The 22,520-nt window shown below is 46.8% G+C and overlaps 1 protein-coding gene across 1 annotated transcript; it reads left to right on the forward strand.

Annotated features, from left to right (window-relative positions):
• The first annotated feature begins 3,355 nt into the window (after positions 1-3,355).
• ECHDC3 (enoyl-CoA hydratase domain containing 3) lies at positions 3,356-16,617 on the forward strand. Its single transcript, XM_061638345.1, has 5 exons — positions 3,356-3,561; positions 7,379-7,500; positions 10,556-10,653; positions 11,536-11,736; positions 13,316-16,617. Exons 1-5 carry the CDS (start codon positions 3,398-3,400, stop codon positions 13,655-13,657), a joined length of 927 nt encoding a protein of 308 aa, XP_061494329.1. The 5' UTR covers positions 3,356-3,397; the 3' UTR covers positions 13,658-16,617.
• Positions 16,618-22,520: the final 5,903 nt, after the last annotated feature.

The raw sequence follows: 22,520 nt of genomic DNA on the forward strand, positions 1-22,520 counted from the left end.
GGAGAAGTGGGGTTTGGCCCTACAGGTAGCTTTTCAAGGGAAGAAAAAAAAGTGTGTCTGTATTGTTATTGCATTGGAAAGCTTTTGCCCTCTAGTGGCCAGGTGCGGCATAGAGTAAGTAGGATTTGAGTTACTTATTAATCCCTGATACATTATTGCAAAGATTGCTGTTGTAAAAGGTTGCTAAGGTTCTTTGGCATATGTTACAGTTCTAATTGGATTGTCATGGGCTGCATTTTTTGCATTTGTTGCCATTTGACACTGCTGTCTACAGCTTTCTCTCTCTCACTCACTATAACTATGTGAAAAATCCCCATGTGAGGATACAATTTCAAGCATCTGAGCAATTGCCATAATAAATGTGCGACTCTTTAAAGTGCTACAAGACTCCTTGCTGGTTTTGCTGTAACAGACCAACAAAGCCACTGCTCTGGAGGTAGATTTACGTATTTATTTATTTTTAAAGCATTTTTACCCTGCTCTGTAGCAAAAAAAAGGGCGGGTTCCCAGAATGACTTACGATGATTGTAAATAAAATCAACTTTCTTAATATTGTTGCTTCCTCCCTACCGAAACAAGATCAGCACAGCACATGTCTTCTTTCTATTATTTGGGCTGATTGCAGGTGTTGCCACCACTCCCCATATGCTCAGAGGCACATGTTACCAAATTCTTCCAAGCTACACAGGAAGTGGATTGGACTGTGACAGACCAACCCAAATTGTGTTTGCATTTTGACAAATTTGTAGGGCAGTATCTCAGAGAGGAGGTCAGGTCTCCTGCTCCCCTGGTGCATTCACTATAACTGCCCAATTTCCCTGCTTTTTAAAGTTTGATAGAAATATCTGTTGGCTATAGGTACATTCTTAAACCACAAGGTTTTTTGCCTATTAGTGAATTTCTCTGCTTTTTTATCAGGGAGGTAAGAAATGGGATACTGTGTAAGTTTGCTGAGAATGGATTGATCATTTGCGTGCTTATTGAGTTCAGTGGGATTTATTCCCCTGCAATCATGCTTACGATAGGTGAAAATGCTTACGATAGGAGAGGAGGAGGGAGAGGGGAGGGGAAGAAGGAGAGGGGGGAAGGAGGGGATTGGAAGGGGAGGGGATTGGAAGGGGAGGGGAGGGGAAGGGGGAGGGAGGGTCAAATGAAGGGGAAGGGAAGGGGCAAGATGGAGGAGGAGGGCAGGGTAGGTTTGATTATTTGCATGCTTTTTGAGTTCAATAGGATTTTCTCCTGTGCAATCATGCTTAGGATAGGTGAAACTGATCTGGGAATTGTAGGGGAAGGAGGAGGGCAGGAAGGGGAAGGAGGAAGGGGAGGAGATTGTGTGGGTGGACACTGGGTAGAGGGGAAGCACCTCTCCTTTCCAAAGGAAAACATTGTGAAGAGTATCATTGTTTTTCAGTGTTTCCCCCACCTTTTTATCCTACAGCAGGCACATGTAGCCTCCCACCCAAATTTAAACCAAAGCTGTCCCTGGCCACATCCACACCAGACCTTTGTTTCAGTTCAGACAATCATGGCTTCTCCCAAAGTATCCTGGGAAGTGTAGTTAGTGAAGGGTGCTGAGAGTGGCTGTCATGGCCCCGTCAGAGGACTCCTCAGATGAGGACAACTCAGGAGGAGCAGCAGCAGACCCAGGAGCAGCAGGAGACACGGAGGAGCCTCCTGAGAATCCAGCTCCTTCTGCCCCTCAGCTGCAGAGCACCCCAGGGACAGCAGAGGCCCTGCAGCCAGACACAGACAGTGAACAGGATACTCCCCCCTCACCTGCAGAACGTAGACAGCAGAAGGTCAGGCAGAAGAGAGGCAGGCCTGTCTCCTTAAGGCCCAAACGCTGAGGGCTCACACCTGCTGTCCATCCTGCTCTTTATAAGGCACACCTTGGCTGCAGCTTGTTGCTGACTGCAGTGTCAGGCGTGGCTTTGTGTAGACCTAGTTTCCCTGCAGCATCTCTTTGACTGACCTCCTTGGCAATTGATCCCGGACCTCCACTGACCTCGCTTCTGGACTTCTGACTCGGCAAGTACGCTTCAGATAGGCCTGGCAGATTTACAACCCGACTGCTGGCTAAGGACTTTCCTTCCCTGCCAAAGACCCAGGAATTTCCAGCCCCCCCTGACACTGCTGATTCAGTGTAGAGCTGACAGTGGCTAGGAGATGCCCTGTTCCCCTCACAGAGCTTCAATCAGAGCAGCTGACCGTTAAACTCCTCTGGCCACTGGAGCTCTGTCAGGGGAATAGGAGTCTCCTCTTAGCCACTCTCGTGGCTGTATAATAATAGCTTCCAGAAGATTCTTCTCAACAGCTAACAGGCTCCCCTTTCATGCTGATTGCTCCATAGGATGCTGGAGATATAGGGAACCTGCTGGGACTCTGCTCCCAAAAAATTAAGGGGTCTACAACCCCACACACCCCTGGATGACTACACCCCTGTAGGTTGATGGATGGGGCTAGGTTAATCTCTCCCTGGCTATGAAGTCCTTTCAGTGGTTCTTAGTACCTGGCTGAAATGAGAGGCCAGAGTGTGCCACCCTTTACCTCTGCAGTCCTGTCCCAGGACAAGGGCAGTTGGAGCTCAGGGGTCTTTCTAGAGTTGGAAGGGCCTATGAGGCCACTGAATCCAACCCATTGCTCAATGCAGGAATCTCACTTAAAGCATACCAGACAGGTGGCTGTCTGGCCGCCTCTTGAAGGCCTCCAGTGTTGGAGAGCCCACCACCTCCCTTGGTCATTGGTTCCATTGTCATACTGTTCTAACAGGAAGTTTTTCCTGATGTTCAGCCGAAATCTAGCTTCCTGTAATTTGAGGCCATCATTCCGGGTAGAAGCAAGCTCCCTGATGCTGCTCCTTCTCTGGCCAATGGAGGGGTCAGGTCGGTGTGTTTACTCAGAACAAACCCACCGAATTCGTTTGCAGGCATAGGACAGGACTTTATGACATCAGTTATGAGTAGTAGGTAATGTGTGTAAGAACATAAGATGAGCCTTCCTCCAACTGACCATGCAAGGTCCATCTCGTCCAGCACCCTAGCCAATCAGATGCCTCCATGGCCAAACCGTCAGATGCCTCAGGCCAATCAAATGACTCGGGAAGCCCACCTGTAGGGCACAAAGGCGATAGCCCTCCCCGCTGCCAATCACAGCAGCTGCTACTCAGTCGCATACTCCTTCTGCACGCGGAGAAGATCCCAGGATGAATCCTCGGCATCTCTAGGTAGGTCTGGGGCCTGGGCAAAATCCTTGCCTGAGCACCCTAGAGAGCCGCTGCCAGTCGGTGTCGACAATGCTAACCCTCTGACGCAGAATAAGGCAGCTTCCTTTGGCATTTCCGACCAGCAGGGGTCAGCAGCGAGCAGTGCCGCTTGGCTTCCCATTCCCCCAAAACGTAATGGCTGCTGCGGTCGTCGGGCTCTGGAGGGCGAAGCTCTCGCGACCCCTCCTCGGCACTCGGGGCGCCTTTGCAAGCGGCGGTGGCGGCGCCCCAAACGCACCAGGGCGGCAGCAGGCGGCAGAGCAGAAGCTTACTCGCACGTGGCAGCTGGATGGCATCAGGTGGGGAGCGGAAGGTAGCTGCAGGACAGAAAGAGAAAACGGGTCGGAGGAAGATTGCCTGGCGCCGACGTCCCTCCCTTTAGCCAGGATCAAGTCGCTGTGCCTGTTTTGTCACCTGGGAAGACAGTTTAGGAATAGTTTAGTATTACTGTTATTTTGCTTGGTGAAGAAGTGGGGAACCTGTGGCCCTCAAGGTGTTGTTGGACTCCAGGGCCCATTATCCCTGACCAGGGGTGTAGTCCTCTCAGGGGATCTTAGACCCCTTTCTTTTTTGAGAGCAGGGTCCCTATAATCTCCTGCATCCTGCAAGCCAATCAGCATGAAAGAGGAGTGTGTTAGCTACTGTGAAGACTCTTTTCAGTAGCCAACACTCTTCCCTGTTCATGCTGATTGGCTCCTAGGAACGTCTGTTGTTGTGGGAGAAGGCATGAATAAAGATCTCATTCTCAACCAGCGGCAAAAGGGGGGCGTGGCTGTAACTATCATGAAGGGACCCTGCAGTTCTCAGTTTGCCACTACACTGCTGTTCCTAACCATTGCCTGTGTTGGCTACGGCTGATGTGAGTTGGGAGTCCACCACTTTCTGGAAGGCCAGAAGGTTCTCCACCTCTCACAATGGGCGAATGTCTGTTGATATTTTTGAGCTTTCAGTCTCCCCTTGTTAAATATATTAGCATAGGGAAGGTCCTGCGCTGAGCAAAGGAGGTGGACTAGATAGCCTTCAGGATCTCCCGTAGGAGATTGCATACATACCATCCATTTTAAGCACCATCCATTTGCAGCATCAAGCCAAGAATCCTGGGAGCATTAGTTTGCCCCTCCCAGAGCTGTAATTCCAGCACCCTTAACAAAATGCATTTCCCAGGATTCTTTGGGAGAAGCCATGGGCTTTAAATATACGTTGGGTTTGCAACCAGTAGTTCATTGGAAAAGACCAGCTGTGTGTGCAGATGAGCCCAGGTTCTGTCCCTCGCATCCCCAGTTAAAAAATAAAGTTAACAGATCAGGTAGCAAAGAGACGGGAAACCCGTGGCCCCCCAGTTGGCCAGTGGACAAGCGGGCTGCTGGGAGTTGTAGTCCAACATCTGGAGGGTCCCTGTCCCTGCAGTCGTGTCTGTGCAAACCAGGCCTGTATGTCAGTCCAGTATGTAAATACGTAAGATGTCACCAAACACCGCTCCCATTGTAGGCCTTTTGCAAGGTGACAGGCTTCAGCCTCATTTTCACCTGTGGTCACTTTCTGCAAGGAAAGATGCTGAGGGCGTAACCCTCTACAGGAGTCGTACCCCAGGCCCTAATCCACACCAAGTCTAGAGGGAATGTGCCTCTGAATAATGCTCGTTGCTGGGAATTGAAAATGGGAAGAGCGCTCTTGCACTCAAGGCTTGCTTGCAGGCTTCCATGGGCATCTGGTTGGCCGCTGTGAGAAGAGGACGCTGGACTAAATGGGCCACTGGCTTGATCAAGCAGGACTCTTAAGTTCTTAACTAACATATCAATAACATTTTGTGCATGTCCGGGAAACTCCACATTCGAGTGCAGAGTGTTAGAACATGGAAACAAAAGAAGCAGCCTTATACCAAATCAGACCCTTAAATAAATCTAGCTCAGCATTGCCTACTCTGACTGGCAGCAGCTCTCCCATGTTTCAGGCAGGGGACTCTCCCAGCCCTACCTGGAGATGCCGGGGATTGAACCTGGGACCTTCTGCATGCGAGGCAGATGACCTACCCCTGAGCTGTGGCTCTCCATCATAGTTCACAGGATATATGAGCGACCTGAACCAGGGCAAGGGGGCAAAGATGAGTGTCGACAGTGGACTTTGTCTAGAGTGAACAACAACAATCCTGTTGGCAAAACAAAATTGGAGCTGAACCAGAACCTTGTTCTGCAGCATAGGAGGCTCTAGGCTTCTGGCCTGTAAAAAGCTCCCTCGTTCTGCGACCAGAAATGGGGATAAATGGGGAGAATCAGGGAATTAATTTGATTTTTGCAGCCTTGCATAGTGTGTCGTGCACACCCTTGCTTGGGAGTAAGCCCCACAGAGTATAGCACAGGGGTTGGAACCTGAGGCCCAGGGACCAATCGGAGCTCTTCAGGCCTCTCTGTCTGGCCCTCGGAACTCCTGTCTGGTCCTCAGGATTCTCCCCAGGCCAGGCTCCCCACCAGCCCTGTTTTGCACCCTCCTTGAGTCTTTTTGCGTGGCTAGAATGTGTCCCTGGACTCTGGCCATGCCTCTCATTTGGAGGATAGGGAGGGTGTATGCGGGTGTGTGGAAACTACTGCACTAGCCTTCCTTGTACAAAGGTGGAATCTGCATTCATTGCTCCACCCACTTTTGCCTCTGGCTCTGCCCATCGGTAGCATGTGGCCCTTGGAAGGTTGCCCGGGGAAGAAATCGGACCTTCAGGCTGAACAGGGTTCCTCACCCTGGTATAGCCAGACTTCCTGCTGAGTAAATGTGTGTAGGATTGCGCTTTGAGTCTTCTTGCATCGGATGCTGTGGGTTCTGGCCAGTAGATGTTGTTGCCTAAATAAATGCCTTTTAAGATGCCCCAGGACTCTGTTCTTTTTAAATCTACTTGGCTTTCTTGAGGGATTTTGTTGAACTGGATATTTGCCAACACCAACCGTGACAGCAAAGGGGACAAGCTGCATCCCATCATGGGGGTCCAGGATTGAAAAACATAGGAAGCTGCTTTCTGCTGATTGAGATCCATTTAGCTCAGTATTGTTTACACTGACTGGCGGAGGCTCTCCAGGGCTTCAGGCAGGGTTCTGTCCCAGCCCTACCTGGAGATGACAGGACTAGGACCCGGGTCCTTCTGCATGCAAAGCAGATGTTCTGAGCTATGGCCCGTCCCTATATTTTCTTTATAGCAGACCGAGAGAGGTTGTTCAGGATGCACAACTCTGTTTTCTGATCATTAGAAGTGAATAATTTAGATTTTTGAGCCTTTAACAAAGTTTGTATTATTATTTTGAAAACTCCCTTTTTATCTCTACATTAGAAGACTAGATAGGAAGTATATGGGAACTGGCTGATTTGATAAAATTAATGAATAGTGTAACAGTCTGGGAAGGCAGGCAAATTGGTAATTTATTTATTGAAACCCCAAGTAACTTTGTCATGTATTGGCGTAATAAAACTCAAGAAAATGTTCAGCCACATTATTGCAAACAGTTTAAAGAAAAATAATTGGTATGATATTCTTGTTTTGTGACTGTTGCTAACTCTGTTTGTTTATGTGTTCTTATTTTATTTATTTATTATTTGATTTTTATCCTGCCCTTCCTCCCAGCAGGAGCAGGAGTCATAATATGGCGGAGGGGAACAACATCTTTCTTGACAACCTTGTGAGCTAGTAACATTTATTTTATGATATACAAATGGGAGGGAATGGTCTTTGGATTCTACAGTGTCCGTAAATGTCGCCCCAGAAAACTACATTGTTGCTCTATGGGCTAGCAGGCCATAGCTCAGTGGTAGAGTACATGCTTTGTATGCAAAAGGTCCCCGATTCAATCCCTTCAGTCTCCAGGTAGGACTGGAAAATTTCCTCTCTGAAATCCTGCAAAGTTACTTCTAGTCAGTGGCCTAGCTTCCACATTGCATTAAACCATCATTAAAAGCAAACTATGGTTTAATGTGAATGCATATCTGTGGTTTAATGTTTTAATGTGTTACCATTTTTCCTGGAGATGTAACCTGCATATCTACCCAACACAATCCTCCATAGCCACAATCTTTATAGAGATTCTAAGTATTGTAGACAGCCAAGTTCCAAGGCATCTCTCATAAAGCTTGTCTTTACAGGAACGTTGTTTTGAACAACCCTCTCAAAAGGAATGCGCTTTCTCTTTCCATGCTAAAGTCTCTCCGTGAGGACGTTCTCCACGATATTGAAAGCACTGACCTGCGAGTCATTATAATTTCAGGTATTTTGTTCATCAGAACTATAGTGGAGGGGACTGGGCGGAATTTATGTCCTACAAGTCCTTTAAGAGATTTGCACCACCTGGCCATTCTTCTGCAATCTCTCAACTCAGAAGAGACTCACCTGGCCTTTACCTCCGACCTTCAATCATTTCCTTCAGCCCATTCCCTCTGGTCTCATTGCCTCCATCTCCCCACTGATACTTCTTGTTCTCAGATCATATTTCATTTCTCTCTGTCTTGGGACTCCCTTTTTCCCCCCTGCTGCTTTTTCATCCCGCTTCCCTACCAGAATTTCTTGCGCTCGTTCAGAGATTACCAACCCTGCTGGGCCTGTTGGGACACTTGGACTTTTGGGAGAGTGCTGTGGGTGCCTGTCACAAAATGGCTGCCATGGGGGCATGGATAATACAAAATGGGTGTCATATCTAGGGATGGGTGAGCATTTCTATACAGTTCACACTTTAAGCTGAATTTATCAAATTTGCACTTTCTGAATCAGTATGAGAACCGAAACACTGCCATCCTTAAAAATTCGCATTTACTAGAATTTTGTGATGCAGTTTGCCAATATTTACAAAAATGCATATATGAGGGGAAAGTGTGCATAAAAATGAATATATGCATGAAAATAACAAGCAAAAATGCATTAGATAATGAGAAATGGCTTGCAAAAAAAGTGTACCTTTGTTAAAATTGCTTACAAAAATGTGTTTATTAGGAGAAATTTGCACTAAAATGTTGGAGAATTTTCATGAGGATTTTTAAAAAATGCAAATTGCTGCAGAAATGGGGAGAACTGAATTAAAGATTGGAAAAATGAGAAACTGAGAGAACCGAAATTGACAGATCTTTCCATCTCTAGTCATATCTGAGAGAACAGAAAAAGAGACAGGGCCACAACATGGCAAGGGCATACCCCCCCCCCCAAATCAGCTGCCCTATCAATAGCAGCCAAGGCACCTACATCAGCCACTGCTGAACTCACTCAGACATTCTCTGCACTGTCCTCTGTTGAAAAGCATGGGAGGGCGGGTATCCAGTCCTGACATCCAATGAAATGTGGGCATGTTTAAGAGGGCAACGTATGAGAGGCCAGCACAAACAGGAATTGAACAAGAGCAAACAATCTTTTGTATGTTGTGAATTTGGGGGGGGGATATTTAAGGGGAGACCTTTTTGGGTGCCATAGTAGGTACTGGCAGGCATATTGGTACCCACGGGCAATATGTTGGTGACTCCTGCACTAGTTTTTACGGGTGACCTAGCTTACATCTTAAATCTCATCAGCTTTCTGATATTCCACTCCTCACCCACTTCCTCTCTATAGGTGTCATTGATCAGGAGTAGTAGTGGTCAGAGTGTCAAGTAGGACCAGGGAGACCTGGGTTCAAATCCCCACTCAGCCATGTAGCTCGCTCTGTGACCTTGGGCCACTCACTGCCTCTCAGCCTAACCTACCTCACAGGGTTGTTGTGAGGATAAAATTGGAGAAGGGGAGAACCGCTATGCCACCTTGAGCTCCTTGGAGGAAAGGTGGGATAGAAATCTAATCAATATGTGAACTAGCTCCTTTTACACTGATTCCCATAATATCTGTTTTTGCTCCTGACTCCATCATGATAGACAGAGAGTGTAGAGCAGTGGTTAAAACAAAATTAAAATAAAATACTTTTTGAATAAATTGGCGGTTTAGAAATACTCTTATAAATTGAAGTATTCCTCCCTCACATTCCATTCCGGATTCGCATGTTCCTCTGTTAATGCAAGAGAACACAGAACTGATTCCTAGGCTTCTGCTGACGCTATTCACCCGGTCCACCAAAAGATGGCAGCAAACCTTCCTGCAGTTCAGTAGCTGGGCATATGCAGTCAGCTGCAGTGTTTCCCAGCCCATTTTCACCACGGGCCACTTGGAAATTCCTGATGGCCTTGGCAGACCACTTAATGGTTTTTCTGCCTGTTGCAGCAATTGCATTCCATGGAAGCCAAATGGCAATACGATAAAATACAACATAAGAAATAAAAGAAGCAATAAAAATGCAATGAAAGATCGTGATGAATATTTAACAAAGACATTATTTTATTTATTAAATCTATTCCCCGCCCCTCCTCCAAGTGGGAGCCCAGGGCGGCAAACAAAAACACTAAAAACACATATTAAAAACAAAAGACTTTAAAGCATATTAAAGCAAAACATCTTTAAAAATATCTTTTTTTAAAATAAAAGCTTTTAAAACATCTTAAAAAGCAATTCCACAGGCCACAGTTTGGGAACCCCTGCGGTAGGCAGAGATGGGGAAGCTGTGGCCCTCCAGATGTTTGTTGGGCTGCGACTCCCATCAGCCCCAGTTAGCATGGCCAGTGGTCAGGGACGGTGGGAGATGCCATCCAACAGCATCAGGAGAGGGGCAAATCCCCCTTCCGTGCTGTAGGGAAGATCATGTGCCAGGGCTGGTCCCTGCAACCACTGGCCTTGGCTGCTGGGGCGGAAACCCCTTTGCCATCTTCTACTTTTATGTATTTATTATTGCATGTAGATCCCACTTTTTCCTCCAAGGAGCTCAAGATGGCGTACATGGCTCTCCCCACTCCCCATTTTATCCTCACAATAGCCCTGTGGGGTAAGCTAGGCTAAGAGGCAGTGAGCTTCATGGCCAAGTGAGGATTTGAACCCTGTTTTCCCAGGTCCTAGTCTGACATTCTTACCACCATGCCGCACTGCCTTTTAATAAGCAAGGCAGCCTGTTGCCATCATCCAACAGTTAAGGCAAGCTGCGGTGGGTTGTACCCACGTGTTCATTCACTAATGCAGGGAAGGGGAAACCTTTGGCCCTCCAGATGTTGCCAGAGTACAATTTCCATCTTCCCTGACTCTGGGTTGGCTGGGACCGATGGGAGATGGAGTCCAATGACATCTGTAGGGTTGCAGGTTCCCTGTTCCTGCACTAATGTGTGGACCGGCCTGTAATTCTCTAGGCAAGAACTGGCCAATTGTGTGTTGCGTACGGGATGCACGTCACTTTCTCTTGCTCTTTTTCACACACATCTCCCAAGGCGTAGGGCCCGTTTTCTCCTCTGGGCATGACTTGAAGGAACTGACACGCGAGGATGGCAAGGAGCACCACAGGGAAGTCTTTCAGACCTGCTCGGAGGTGAGTTTCCACACCGGTGCTATGGGTATTAAGATGGAAGTACTGTGCCGGGCTGTTGCTCCATGTAGCTCAGTATTGACAACACTGACTGCCAGCGGCTCTCCAGGGTTTCAGGCAGGGGTCTCTCCCAACCCTAGCTGGAGATGGCACGGATTGAACCTGGGGCCTTCTGCATGCAAAACAGGTGCTCTCCCTCTGAGCTACGGCCTTTCTGAAGACCCTTCTAAAGAGCTCGTCTGCCTGTGTGTAATTCATTGATGTTGATCATGTCCCATAATTTTAATTTGATGGTTTAGGGGGGGTTTTCACACACACCCAAACTATGAACATAGCTTGAGGTTTTTTGGGGGGGTTGGAAGGATCCTTCAGGAGGTCAGAATCAAAGGAATAACATTGGGCTAAAATGTTGTCAAATGTAAGGAATTCGGTAGCTGGTTCCACTTCCACACCCAGAGCGCAGAACATCCAGCTGGGCTCCTGCTGGGAGGAAGGGCAGGATATAATAATAATAATAATAATAATAATAATAATAATAATAATAATAATAATAATAATAATGCACAAAAGTAGAACTGGAGGTCTATCCATGAACAGAATGACCTGAGTGCACATTTGAGATGGGTTTGAGGCCATAGCTCAGTGGGTAGGGCACATGCTTTGCATGCAAGAAGTCTCTGGTTTGCTCCCCAGAAGGATGGAGAACCTTTTTCTGCCTGAATGGTCAAGGAGCTGTCCAAGGTGCTGAAACCTATTTCCAAAACCCGGAGCAGATTCACTGCGCCACTGACATCGGAGCCACCAGCCTCCACTGCTGAGGCCTCCCTTATTATTAAAAGTATAGAGGTAGCGTGTTTTTTTTCTTTTTAAACCCACTTGCTACAGCTCATGACCCTGCTCCCCAAACTTCCTGTTCCTGTAATCGCCAAGGTGAATGGCCTTGCCACTGCAGCCGGCTGCCAGTTGGTGGCAAGCTGTGATATTGCCGTGGCCAGCGAGAAATCCCGGTTTGCCACTCCTGGAGTCAACGTTGGTCTGTTCTGCTCCACCCCTGCAGTGGCTGTCGGGAGATCTCTCCCTAGAAAGGTAGGCCTCATCAAAAGGAGAGTTTGTTGCTACGTTCGGCTTAGTATGTCCCTTCTGTGCCACTGTTTGCTAAGTCAAATTGCCACATGCACCACTTGTTGTGGGAAAATAGCCTTAGAATGTAATGGTCGTGTTGGTGCTAGCCTTGATTTGTTAATTAATCAAGGTGCAAAGCTCAAGGGGGCTTCAAAATGCTGGGTGTGTCATTATCGAGGCTGTCCCAGCCATTAGGCAGAGTGTCATAGTGGCCTCAGGCAGCTGATTGGGGGTGTCATTTATTTATTTATTTATTTATTAGATGTATTAGTCGCCCATCTGGCTGGTTGTCCAGCCACTCTGGGTGACGTACTGAATAAAAACATATAATTATATTAGAACATTAAAACTCTCAGCAACAATAATAAAACCTAACCCACCCCAAAAGCCTGTCCGAAGAGCCAGGTCTTCGAGGCCTGGTGGAAGCTCATCACAGAGGGGGCATGGCGGAGATCATTTGGGAGGGAATTCCACAGAGTGGGGGCCACAATGGAAAAAGCCCTCTCCCTAGTCCTCACCAGTCTAGCTGTTTTAACTGGTGGGATGGAGAGAAGGTCTTTTGAGGCTGATCTTGTTGAGCGGCATTGCTGATGATGCTGGAGGCGCTCTTTCAGGTAGACTGGGCCAAAACCGTGTAGGGTTTTAAAGGTCAAAACCAACCTCTTGAATTGGGCCCAGAAAATAACTGGTAACCAGTGTAACTCCTTTAAAATTGGAGTAATGTGATCTCACCGGCAGCTGCCTTTAATCAGGTGAGCCGCCGCATTCTGTACCAGCTGCAACTTCTGGACCGTTTTCAAGGGTAACCCCACGTACAGCGCATTATAGTAGTCTAGGCGAGAGGAGACCAGGGCATGTACCACTAGATGGAGCAGATGGTTGGGAAGGCAGCAAATTGTTAGTTATATAACTTATTATGGTTATTGACTTACTATTCCCAGGGAAAGACACTTGTGGGATTTTCTACCTCATGCATCAAAATAACTTGGTTGGCCTTACATTCGATGCAGCTTGACTAGGTGAGGGAACGTTTGCTGTTCCATCTCAGGCAGCAACATCCTGGGCTAGTGCTGGTCATTATTAAACTGTAAGAACATGCCTTTGCCCTGGCTACATGTGCAACATGGGCCAGTCATCCATCAGAGAATCATCTCATTTCCCCCCCCCCTTTTATCTCAAAGGATTTCCCACAGCTGAGAACCCATCATGCATGTACTAAGGCCCAGACTCTTTGCCAAAGTCTCCCTAATACAAGAGTAGGAATCTCAGGCCCAGGGGCCAAATGTGGCCCTCTGTGTCTCTCTGTGTGGCCCTCAGAAGTCTCCCTAGCCACACCCTCTCGGCCCAGGCCATTCCCTTCACCGGCCTTGCTTCCCTCCTTCCTTGAGTGCTGGTTAGCATGTGTCTGATAATGCTTCTGGCTTGCCTGCACGGAGAACAGAGAGGGGTGTGTGAGTGTATATAGAAACTGGCCTGCTGTCCATTTGCATTTATTGCTGTGCCCGTGGCCCTTAATTCCTCCGTTTGCAAAAAATCGATCCAGGTCGCGCTGGAGATGCTGTTCACGGGAGAGCCTATGACTGCTCAGGATGCGCTTCTGCACGGGCTCGTCAGCAGGGTGGTACCAGAGGACAAGTTAGAAGACGAGACCCTGCGAATCGCCCGCAGGATATGTGAGAGCAGCCGGTCCGTTTTGGCCCTTGGGAAAGCCACCTTTTACAAGCAGATGGAGCAAGACGTCTGCTCCGCTTACAGAATGACCTCCCAGGTCATGGTGGACAACCTTGCCCTGAAGGATGGGCAGGAGGGGATCGAGGCCTTCATCTCGAAACGCAAGCCTGCCTGGTCACATTCCCTTAAGACGCCATGGAATAAACATTTGTAGGCCCCAACTTGGGTCACAACCTTGCAGACATGAAAGGGGCGATGGGTAGGATGGCATTGAAATGCTGCAGAGGACATGTACAGGGTGTGTCAGAGTGTTCAGAGAAAAACAGCTGATGTTCAGCCTTCTAGAAGGCCACAAGTAGATAAGCTTATGTGCATGGCTTGGGCGTTCCTTTTCCAAGTAGTGGAAATGTTTACGTGATGACAGAAAAACGGTTTTTTGTATGCCTTAGAAATTTTGCTGTAAGAGTGACCTGAGAATTGTCTGTGACAGAGAACTTTGGACTTACACTTGACTGAAATATCTCTCCAAGCGGCCGCTTGCTTTTTCTTGTTTTTGCTTTGCTTTGTTTTAGTAATAAAGTAAGTGTACTGCCTTCAAGTCGATCCCGACTTATGGCGACCCTGTGAATAGGGTTTTCATGGTAAGCAGCATTCAGAGGGGGTTTACCATTGCCTTCCTCTGAGGCTGAGAGGCAGTGACTGGCCCAAGGTCACCCAGTGAGCTTCATGGCTGTGTGGGGATTAGAACCCTGGTCTCCCAGGTCATAGTCCAGCACTTTAACCACTACACCACACTGGCTCTCTTGCTTAGTTTTACCTCGCTTTACTAAATGTGCCTCTAGCAGATCTTGCTAATTCAAAAACAATGCGAAGTTCTGTTTTCTTCCACGGTGCGCATCAGCTTTAAGAGCCATAGCGGGGGGGGGGGAGAGGTCTTGAAGTCAGCATAGCTGGTGCCTTCTCTCTTTGAAAATCTTGAGGACTAGTATCTTGCTTCAAGCAATCCCTCGATTATACAGTAGGTGCTGCTTCGAAAAGTGTGTGATTGTGTGCTGTCTTTTTGCCCGCCCCAAATGGCCATCCGACACACACTGATTTGTTAATTAGCCAAGGTGCAGTATCATTCAGGAAAGCGTTGCTGATTGTGATATCGCTAGAGAAAGTAGATTGTAATGCTGGCTGCTTTTGATACGATAGATAAAAGGATATAAAGAGCTGGCTTTAAAATTAGTCAGAGCATGTATCCTATACCCTCACAGATAGCAAATCTCAAGCCTTATTCTTCTGGCTCTGCTCCTTGAGGGTTTTTTTTTTTTTTTTTAACTGGAGGTGCTAGGGATTGGACCTGGGTTTCTCCCCATGCAAAGCATGTGCCCTGCCACTAGGGTTTGTGTCCTGAGTCACACTCAGTGTTGTAGAACCTTCAAAGGGCAGCTGTTGTCATGGCCCCATCAGAGGACTCCTCAGATGAGGACGACTCGGGAGTAACAGCAGCAGACCCAGGAGCAGCAGGAGACACGGAGGAGCCTCCTGAGAATCCAGCTCCTTCTGCCCCTCAGCTGCAGAGCACCCCAGGGACAGCAGAGGCCCTGCAGCCAGACACAGACAGTGAACAGGATACTCCCCCCTCACCTGCAGAACGTAGACAGCAGAAGGTCAGGCAGAAGAGAGGCAGGCCTGTCTCCTTAAGGCCCAAACGCTGAGGGCTCACACCTGCTGTCCATCCTGCTCTTTATAAGGCACACCTTGGCTGCAGCTTGTTGCTGACTGCAATGTCAGGCGTGGCTTTGTGTAGACCTAGTTTCCCTGCAGCATCTCTTTGACTGACCTCCTTGGCAATTGATCCCGGACCTCCACTGACCTCGCTTCTGGACTTCTGACTCGGCAAGTACGCTTCGGATAGGCCTGGCAGATTTACAACCCGACTGCTGGCTAAGGACTTTCCTTCCCTGCCAAAGACCCAGGAATTTCCAGGCCCCCCCCCCAGACACTGCTGATGCAGTGTAGAGCTGACAGCTGTATGCATAAGTTAGCTCTTATTCTGGGATGGGGAACCTGTGGCCCTCTAGATGTTGTTGGACCACATCTCCCATCAGCCCTCTGTTAGCATAGCCAAAAGTCAGGAGTGATGGGAGTTGTAGTCTGTCAACAACTCAGGAACCACAGGTTCCTTCTGCCATAGATGTCCCCCGTCCCCTCACCACCATTGGAGAAAGACCCCTGGGATCTTGATTTTAGAAACATAGGAAGCTGCCTTATACTGAGTCAGACCCTTGGTCCATCTTACTCAGTATTGTCTAGACTGACTGGCAGCAGGTCCCTGGGATTTCGGATGAGAAGTTTCTCCCAGCCCTACCTGGGGATGCTGGGGATTAAACCTGGGACCTTCTGCATGCAAAGCAGATGCTCTAACCACTGAACTACGACTTTGGTCCCATCTGCATTATGCATTTAAAGTATCATTATACCACTTTAAACAGTCATGGCTTCCCCTGAAGAATCCTGGGAAGCGTAGTTTGTGAAGGTTGCCGAGAGTGGTTAGGAGACCTTTTTCCCTTCACAGAGCTACAATTCCTAGAGTTCCCTGGGAAGAGGGATTGATTGTTAAACCACTCTGGGAATTGTAGCTCTGTGCAGAGAATAGGGGTCTCCTAACCACTCTCAGCACCCATAAGAGGAAAACGGGTTTTTCCAGGGGGGTTTTCAGAAAAAAATGGAAATTTTTGGAAAAATTGAAAAAATGCAATATTAGCACATTTTACAGATTGAAAGTCACTTTGTTACTTCAGGAACATAAAATGTAATTATGTACAAGTTGGGTTGGCATAAAATTATCACATTTGGTATATTAAAAGTACATTTTATTCAAACAATTATTACAAATTGAATTTACTTTTTGAAATTTTTACTTTTTTTTGTAACAAATGGATCTACAAGATCCTGAACTGTAACGAACCTCTTTTGTTTTGCTAGTTTATGAGGAGCAGGCAAAAAACAATTAAAAAAAACACAGAAGAAACCATCGAAGTTAATAAGAAAGAAAATTATTTATGTCTCCGCTAGTCCTCCACAATGTCAAGCATCCATTCCCATAAAAGGAACTGAGAAAAGGGGGGACCAGGATTCAATGAAACATTTTATTCATCATGCTAAAATAAAAGATTCCATAATCCATTTTTGTTCAATTGTTCCAATTTGGGGGGGGGGAAGGCTTTGGAAAAAACAGAAAAAAAACATTTTTTCCTGAATTTTTCTGGTTTTCTCTACACATGCCCTCTAGATGTTGATGCTGCCATCCCCCATCCTTCCCAACCTGCAAGTCTGATGGGCAAGGGGTGATGGGAGTTGTTGTCCAAAACAGCTTGAGTGCAGCAGGTTGGGGAAGGCTGGTGTCAGCAGGGGGCACTGAGCAGCAAGACCTCCGAGAGAAGGATGGGTGGAGATGTTGAAAGAAATTCATTCATGTGGAAAGAGGATCCAGATCAATATGGTGATGCCTCCCAACTTTGCACTTCCAGCAAGAACCTTTTTGGCAATATCAGCAGAAAGGCAGGGCTCCAAAAATATTTAGCAAAGGGATTATTAGTATTAGTATGTCTTTATGATGCAGTTATAATGAGCCCCTAACTCTCCATCTATCTTGCCTTGACGTTTATTGGCCTTGGGGTGAATTGCAGAATCATTTCTCTGTCAATGGCTTCTCATTAAGAGCCCTCCCAGTCGTGATCTCTCTCGCTGCTGTATCACATCGGGTTGCCACAGCAGGAAAGAGAGAAGACACGGTTTATTTCCACAGCTAGACCCGTAAGCCTATAATTTCAGGAACTGGAAGGGGAGGTTTGCACCGTCTCCCCTGAAAGACACAATGTAGGTAGCTTGCTTATTATAACTTATCACAAGTCACTGGACAGGCCACAAGAAGCCCCTTACAATTGCACCTAAAACTGGCCTGACTTAGGACCCACGGCACTGGAAGCTAGAAGGGACGCTCTGAATCATCTATGAGGATTAAACTGGACTCTGTATTTTGAAAGGAGGAATGGAGGTATTCCATGTAAAGCCACCAGAGGGCAATATCCACCCATGTCTCGAGGCACAGGACCTTTTCTAGTCCTCTAACAGTTTTATCAGCTGTTTTGTATGTGAGTACAGGAAATAATAAAAGTGCATATTTTTACATTATCCCGCAATACACTGAGCTCCAACTCATTTTTATTTTTTGTTGTTGTTATGTGCCTTCAAGTCAATCATGACTTACGGCGACCCTATGAATCAGCAACCTCCAAAATGAACCACCCTGTTCAGATATTGTAAATTCAGGTCTGTGGCTCCCTTTGCAGAATCAATCCATCTCTTGTTTGGCCTTCCTCTTTTTCTACTCCCTTCTGTTTTTCCAAGCATTATGGTCTCTTCTAGTGAATCATGTCTTCTCTTGTGTCCAAAGTATGATAACCTCAGTTTCATCATTTTAGCTTCCAGTGATAGTTCTGGTTTAATTTGTTCTAAAATGTTATGTAAATATACTGTTCTCAAGTCGATTCCAACTTATGGCGACCCTATGAATAGGGTTTTCATGAGACTGAAAGGCAGCGACTGGCCCAAGGTCACCCAGTGAGCTTCATGGCTATGTGGGGATTTGAACCCTGGTCTACCAGGTTGTAGTCCAACACCTTAACCACTACACCACACTGGCTCTCTTGATTTGTTCTAACACCCAATTATTTCTCTTTTTCGCAGTCCATGGTATGCGCAAAGCTCTCCTCCAACACCACATTTCGAATGAGTTGATTTTTCTCTTACCCGCTTTTAGTTTCCCAAAAGGTCTCCAAGTGATTCACATTTAAAAACAAACACAGAAATACATCGTTATTTCTGATTTCTAAAATGGGTGATTTGCTTTACACAATCCATTAAAAGCAGACCCAAACGCTGCTGAAACAATGACCAGCTTCCCTCAATGTACCATGAATGTTCAGGGCTGTGGCAATCTAGGCCATGAATCAAGCCTGGGGAGGAGACAACCCATAGGAACCGAGGGAGCGGCATTATACTGAGTCAAACCAACGGTCCATCTAGCTCAGTAGTCTGCACTGGTTGGCAGTGGATCTCCAGGGGCTTCAGACAGGTGACACGTCCAGCCCTACCTGGAGATGTTGGGGATTGAACCTGGGACTTTCTGCATGTAAAGCAGATGCTCTACCTCGGAGCACCTCTGTGTAGATTTTAACTGTAAGCCATTGTAAACCTCTCCTATTTTGAAAAGATGCTCTGAAACATCTTGTGCAAGGACCCAGTTTTTCAATTATCCTGAAAAGCTGGAAACTGGCCTCTTCCTTCTCACATGTGCTTCCCAAACTGCCCCAGAAACACTTCAGAGACCTGAGCTGAGTGTAGTGGCTTGAGCGTCCAACCAGAACCAGGGAGATCAGGGTTCAAATCCCTACTCGGCCGTGAAACTCACTGGGTGAACGTGGGCCAGTCACTGTCTCTCAGCCTAACCTACCTCACAGGGTTGTTGTGAGGATAAAAATGAGGACGGGGAGAGTCCTGCATGCCACTTTAAGCTCCTTGGAGGAAAAGTGGGATATAATTGTTAGAATGTAACCCTATTCGCACACACTTCAGAGTAAACCTCACTGGATTAGGTGGAACTATATATAAATATGATTATAGGGTGAAACATTTAAACAAGTAATCAGTTAGGTTCATTTATTATCTACAAGTGTAATCAACTAAAAAGCTGCTTCTCATTAATAGGGCAAGATTATATGTATGTATGTATATGCAGGTAAAAACTGCACATGAGAAACCAGCTGTTAATCATAGAATATTAGAGTTGGAAGGGACTTTGAAGGTCATCTAATCTAAACCCCCGCTCAGTGCAGGATCTGCAATGCAGATGCAACCACACAAGAAAATACCATGCTAGATGGGCCAATGGTTTGAGACTAGCATAAGGCAGCCTCCTACATTCCTACTTTATTATTTATTTATTTATTTATTATTTAATTTGTATCCCGCCCTTCCTCCCAGCAGGAGCCCAGGGCGGCAAACAAAGCACTAAAAACACTTTAAAACATCATAAAAACAGATCTTAAAATACATTAAAACAAAACAGCATTAAAAACATTTTTAAAAAACAACTTTAAAAAAGGGTTAAAAACATTATTAAAAAACATATTAAGCAATTCTAACACAGACGCAGACTGGGATAGGTCTCACCCTAAAAGGCTTGTTGAAGGAGGACGGTCTTCAAAAGGCGCTGAAAAGATAACAGAGATGGCGCCTACCTAATATTTAAGGGGGGGAATTCCACAGGGTAGGTGGAAGGAATTGGGGGCATGACTTGCCTACAGTCAGGTGGGAACTGCTGGGTAAGGCTTGTGTGTAAGGGAGAGACCCCTGTCTGAAATCCTGGAGAGTTGCTGCTAGTCAATGGAAATCAGAGGTAGTCAACGTGGTGCCCTCCAGATATTGGACTCCCAAGTCCCATCATGCCTTACTGCAGGGGTGGGGATCCTGTGGCCCTCCAGGTATTGTTGGACTACAACTCCCATAATCCCTGACTACTGGCCATGCTGGTTGGATGGGAGTTGTAGTCTAGCAACATCTGGAGGGTGCCACCTTGGCTACCCCTGATGTAGACAATACTGAACCAGATGGAGCAATGCTCTGCCTCAGTACAAGGCAGCTTCCTATGTATCTGGTTCTCTCAAACACGTAGTCAGATTCTAGGTATGTTTATTCAGGAGTAAGTCCCACTAAGTTCAATGAAGCTTCTGGCACAGGTGGGCAATCTGTAGCTCTCCAGATGTTGTTGGACTTCCAACTCCCATCAGCCCCTGACAGCATGACCACTGGCCAGGGATTATGGGAGTTGTAGTCCAGCAACATCTGCAGGGCCACAGGTTCCCCTTCCCTGGTTTACAGACTTCAGCTGCAATCCTCTGAATGCTATTAGGAGTACCACAAAACCTTATGCCAGGTATGGAGAACCCTTAGCCCTCCAGATGTTGCTGAACTACAACTCCCATCAGATGCGGCAAACATGGCCAATGGCCCAGGGATCTTGGGAGTTGTAGTTCGGCAACATCCAGAGGGCCAAAGGTTCTCCACATCTGCCTTACGCCATAGATCTGTGAAGCCTTTAACATGCCACAAGACCTTGAATTATGTGTTTGGAGGCACACTAACATGTGTCTACTCTTTTGAATGTTCTTCCCATGGAAACTAAGTGGGACTTACTTTTGAGTAAGCGTAGGATCCAGTTGCTGGTTGATTAAAATTGCTTCCCTATGTCCCTGAAGATCTTACCGGAGTTTGCAAAACGCAAGAATTTCAGTTGAAAACGGAACTGATACCACCCCTTCCCTTCCCATTGGATCTGAAAAGAACAATGTCCTGTTTGTAATTCAGGTTTTCTGCAGAGTCATCCCTAACCCTTCAGGGCAGGTGGGGAAAAATTGCCACAGCCTGTATTTGGAACCATCTGATCATGGCAGATATAAAACAATGTCAGCTTTAGGTATCTCTAAATCTGAGACGGAACTTTCCCCCCTCTGTGCTCCGTAAACAAACACTAATAATGTCTTTCTGTTGTCTGTTGAACCTTGGCCACTGGATTCAGGCTTCACAGAGGTGTTGGTATCTGACAGGTTTATTAAACAGGGTTATATCCCTGGCACTGGCAGGGCTCCTAACACTGGCCTGCAGCAAGGTTTCTCCTAGTACAGGTGCAGGAACCATGGGCCCTCCGGATACTGCTGGACTACAACTCCCATCAGCCCCAGCAAGCAACACTGATGGACAGGGATGATTATGTAGTTCAGCAACATCTGGAGGGCCAGAGAATCTTGCACCTGTCCTAGTACAAGGGAAGAAAGAGAGGGGGCAGTCTGCAGGGTAGGCTGCGCTGCAGGAGGTAGGACACAGTTTAATTCCCAGTGATTACCATGCAGAACTTTCATCATGCTGCGGACAGGTTAGAATCGTAGAGTTGGAACCGGCCTGTCAGGCCATCGAGTCCAACCTCTTGCTCAATGCAAGAATCCAAATTAAAGCTTACCTGACAGGTGCCCAGCTGCCTCTTGAATGTCTCCAGTGTTGGAGAGCCCACCGCCTCCCTGGGCCCTCTGCATGCATGGAAGGAAATGGACATTGGTGCCATTGAGACAGGACTCTGGGGCAGATGTCCAGGGCCCCACTCAGCAGAATGAGCAAGGAGAGCCTTCAAGTGAAGCAAGGCTGGGTTGCTACATTTTTAAGCGCGTGAACTAAAGCATGCAATGTTGTATCTAAACAGTGGCTGTCGGTTAAGTCTACCTGGACCCAGCTAACTGCACCACTGGTGATAGAGGTGCTTTTCCATTTAAGCACAATTTGAGTCCTAACCTTATCCCAGTCTGCATATGTGTTGGAATTGTTTTTAAAGATTTTTAAAAGACATTGTTTTAAGATGTTTTGTCGTAAAGATGTTTTTAAAGATGGATTGTTATAAAGATGTTTTTAAAGATGTATTGTCGTAAAGATGTTTGATATATGTTTTTAGCGTTTTGTCCTTTGCTTGCCGCCCTGGGTTCCTTCTGGGAGGAAGGGTGGGATGTAAATTTAATATATATATATATAAAAACTGGTGATACTTTAAAATAAATAAGGTGAGTAAGCAGCACGTTGCTGGGCTGCATACAAGATCATTACTTTCTAAAACCTTTAGAACTCTGGCTATTAGGGTTGCCAGGTTCAGGGCCTGAGACTGATCCTGTATCTTTAGAAGAAGAGAAAGTCAGCCAAGTGCAGGTGTTCTTGTGACATTGTAATGGGAAAAGCCACAAGGTGGAATTCTCCCTGCCCCCTGCACAACTTTTAAAGATACAGAAGACCTCTTGGAGGCCGGGCCTGGCAACCAAGAGGTCTTCTGTATCTTTAAAAGTTGTGCAGGGGGAAGGGAGAATTCCACCTTGTGGTTTTTCCCATTACAGTGTCGCAAGAACACTTGCACTTGGCTGACTTCTCCTAAAGATACAGGATCAGTCTCAGGCCCTGAACCTGGCAACCCTACTGGCTACTCATAGGAACAG

The sequence above is a fragment of the Rhineura floridana genome, chromosome 8 (genome assembly GCF_030035675.1).
Source record: "Rhineura floridana isolate rRhiFlo1 chromosome 8, rRhiFlo1.hap2, whole genome shotgun sequence".
NCBI classification, from domain to species: Eukaryota; Metazoa; Chordata; class Lepidosauria; order Squamata; family Rhineuridae; genus Rhineura; species Rhineura floridana.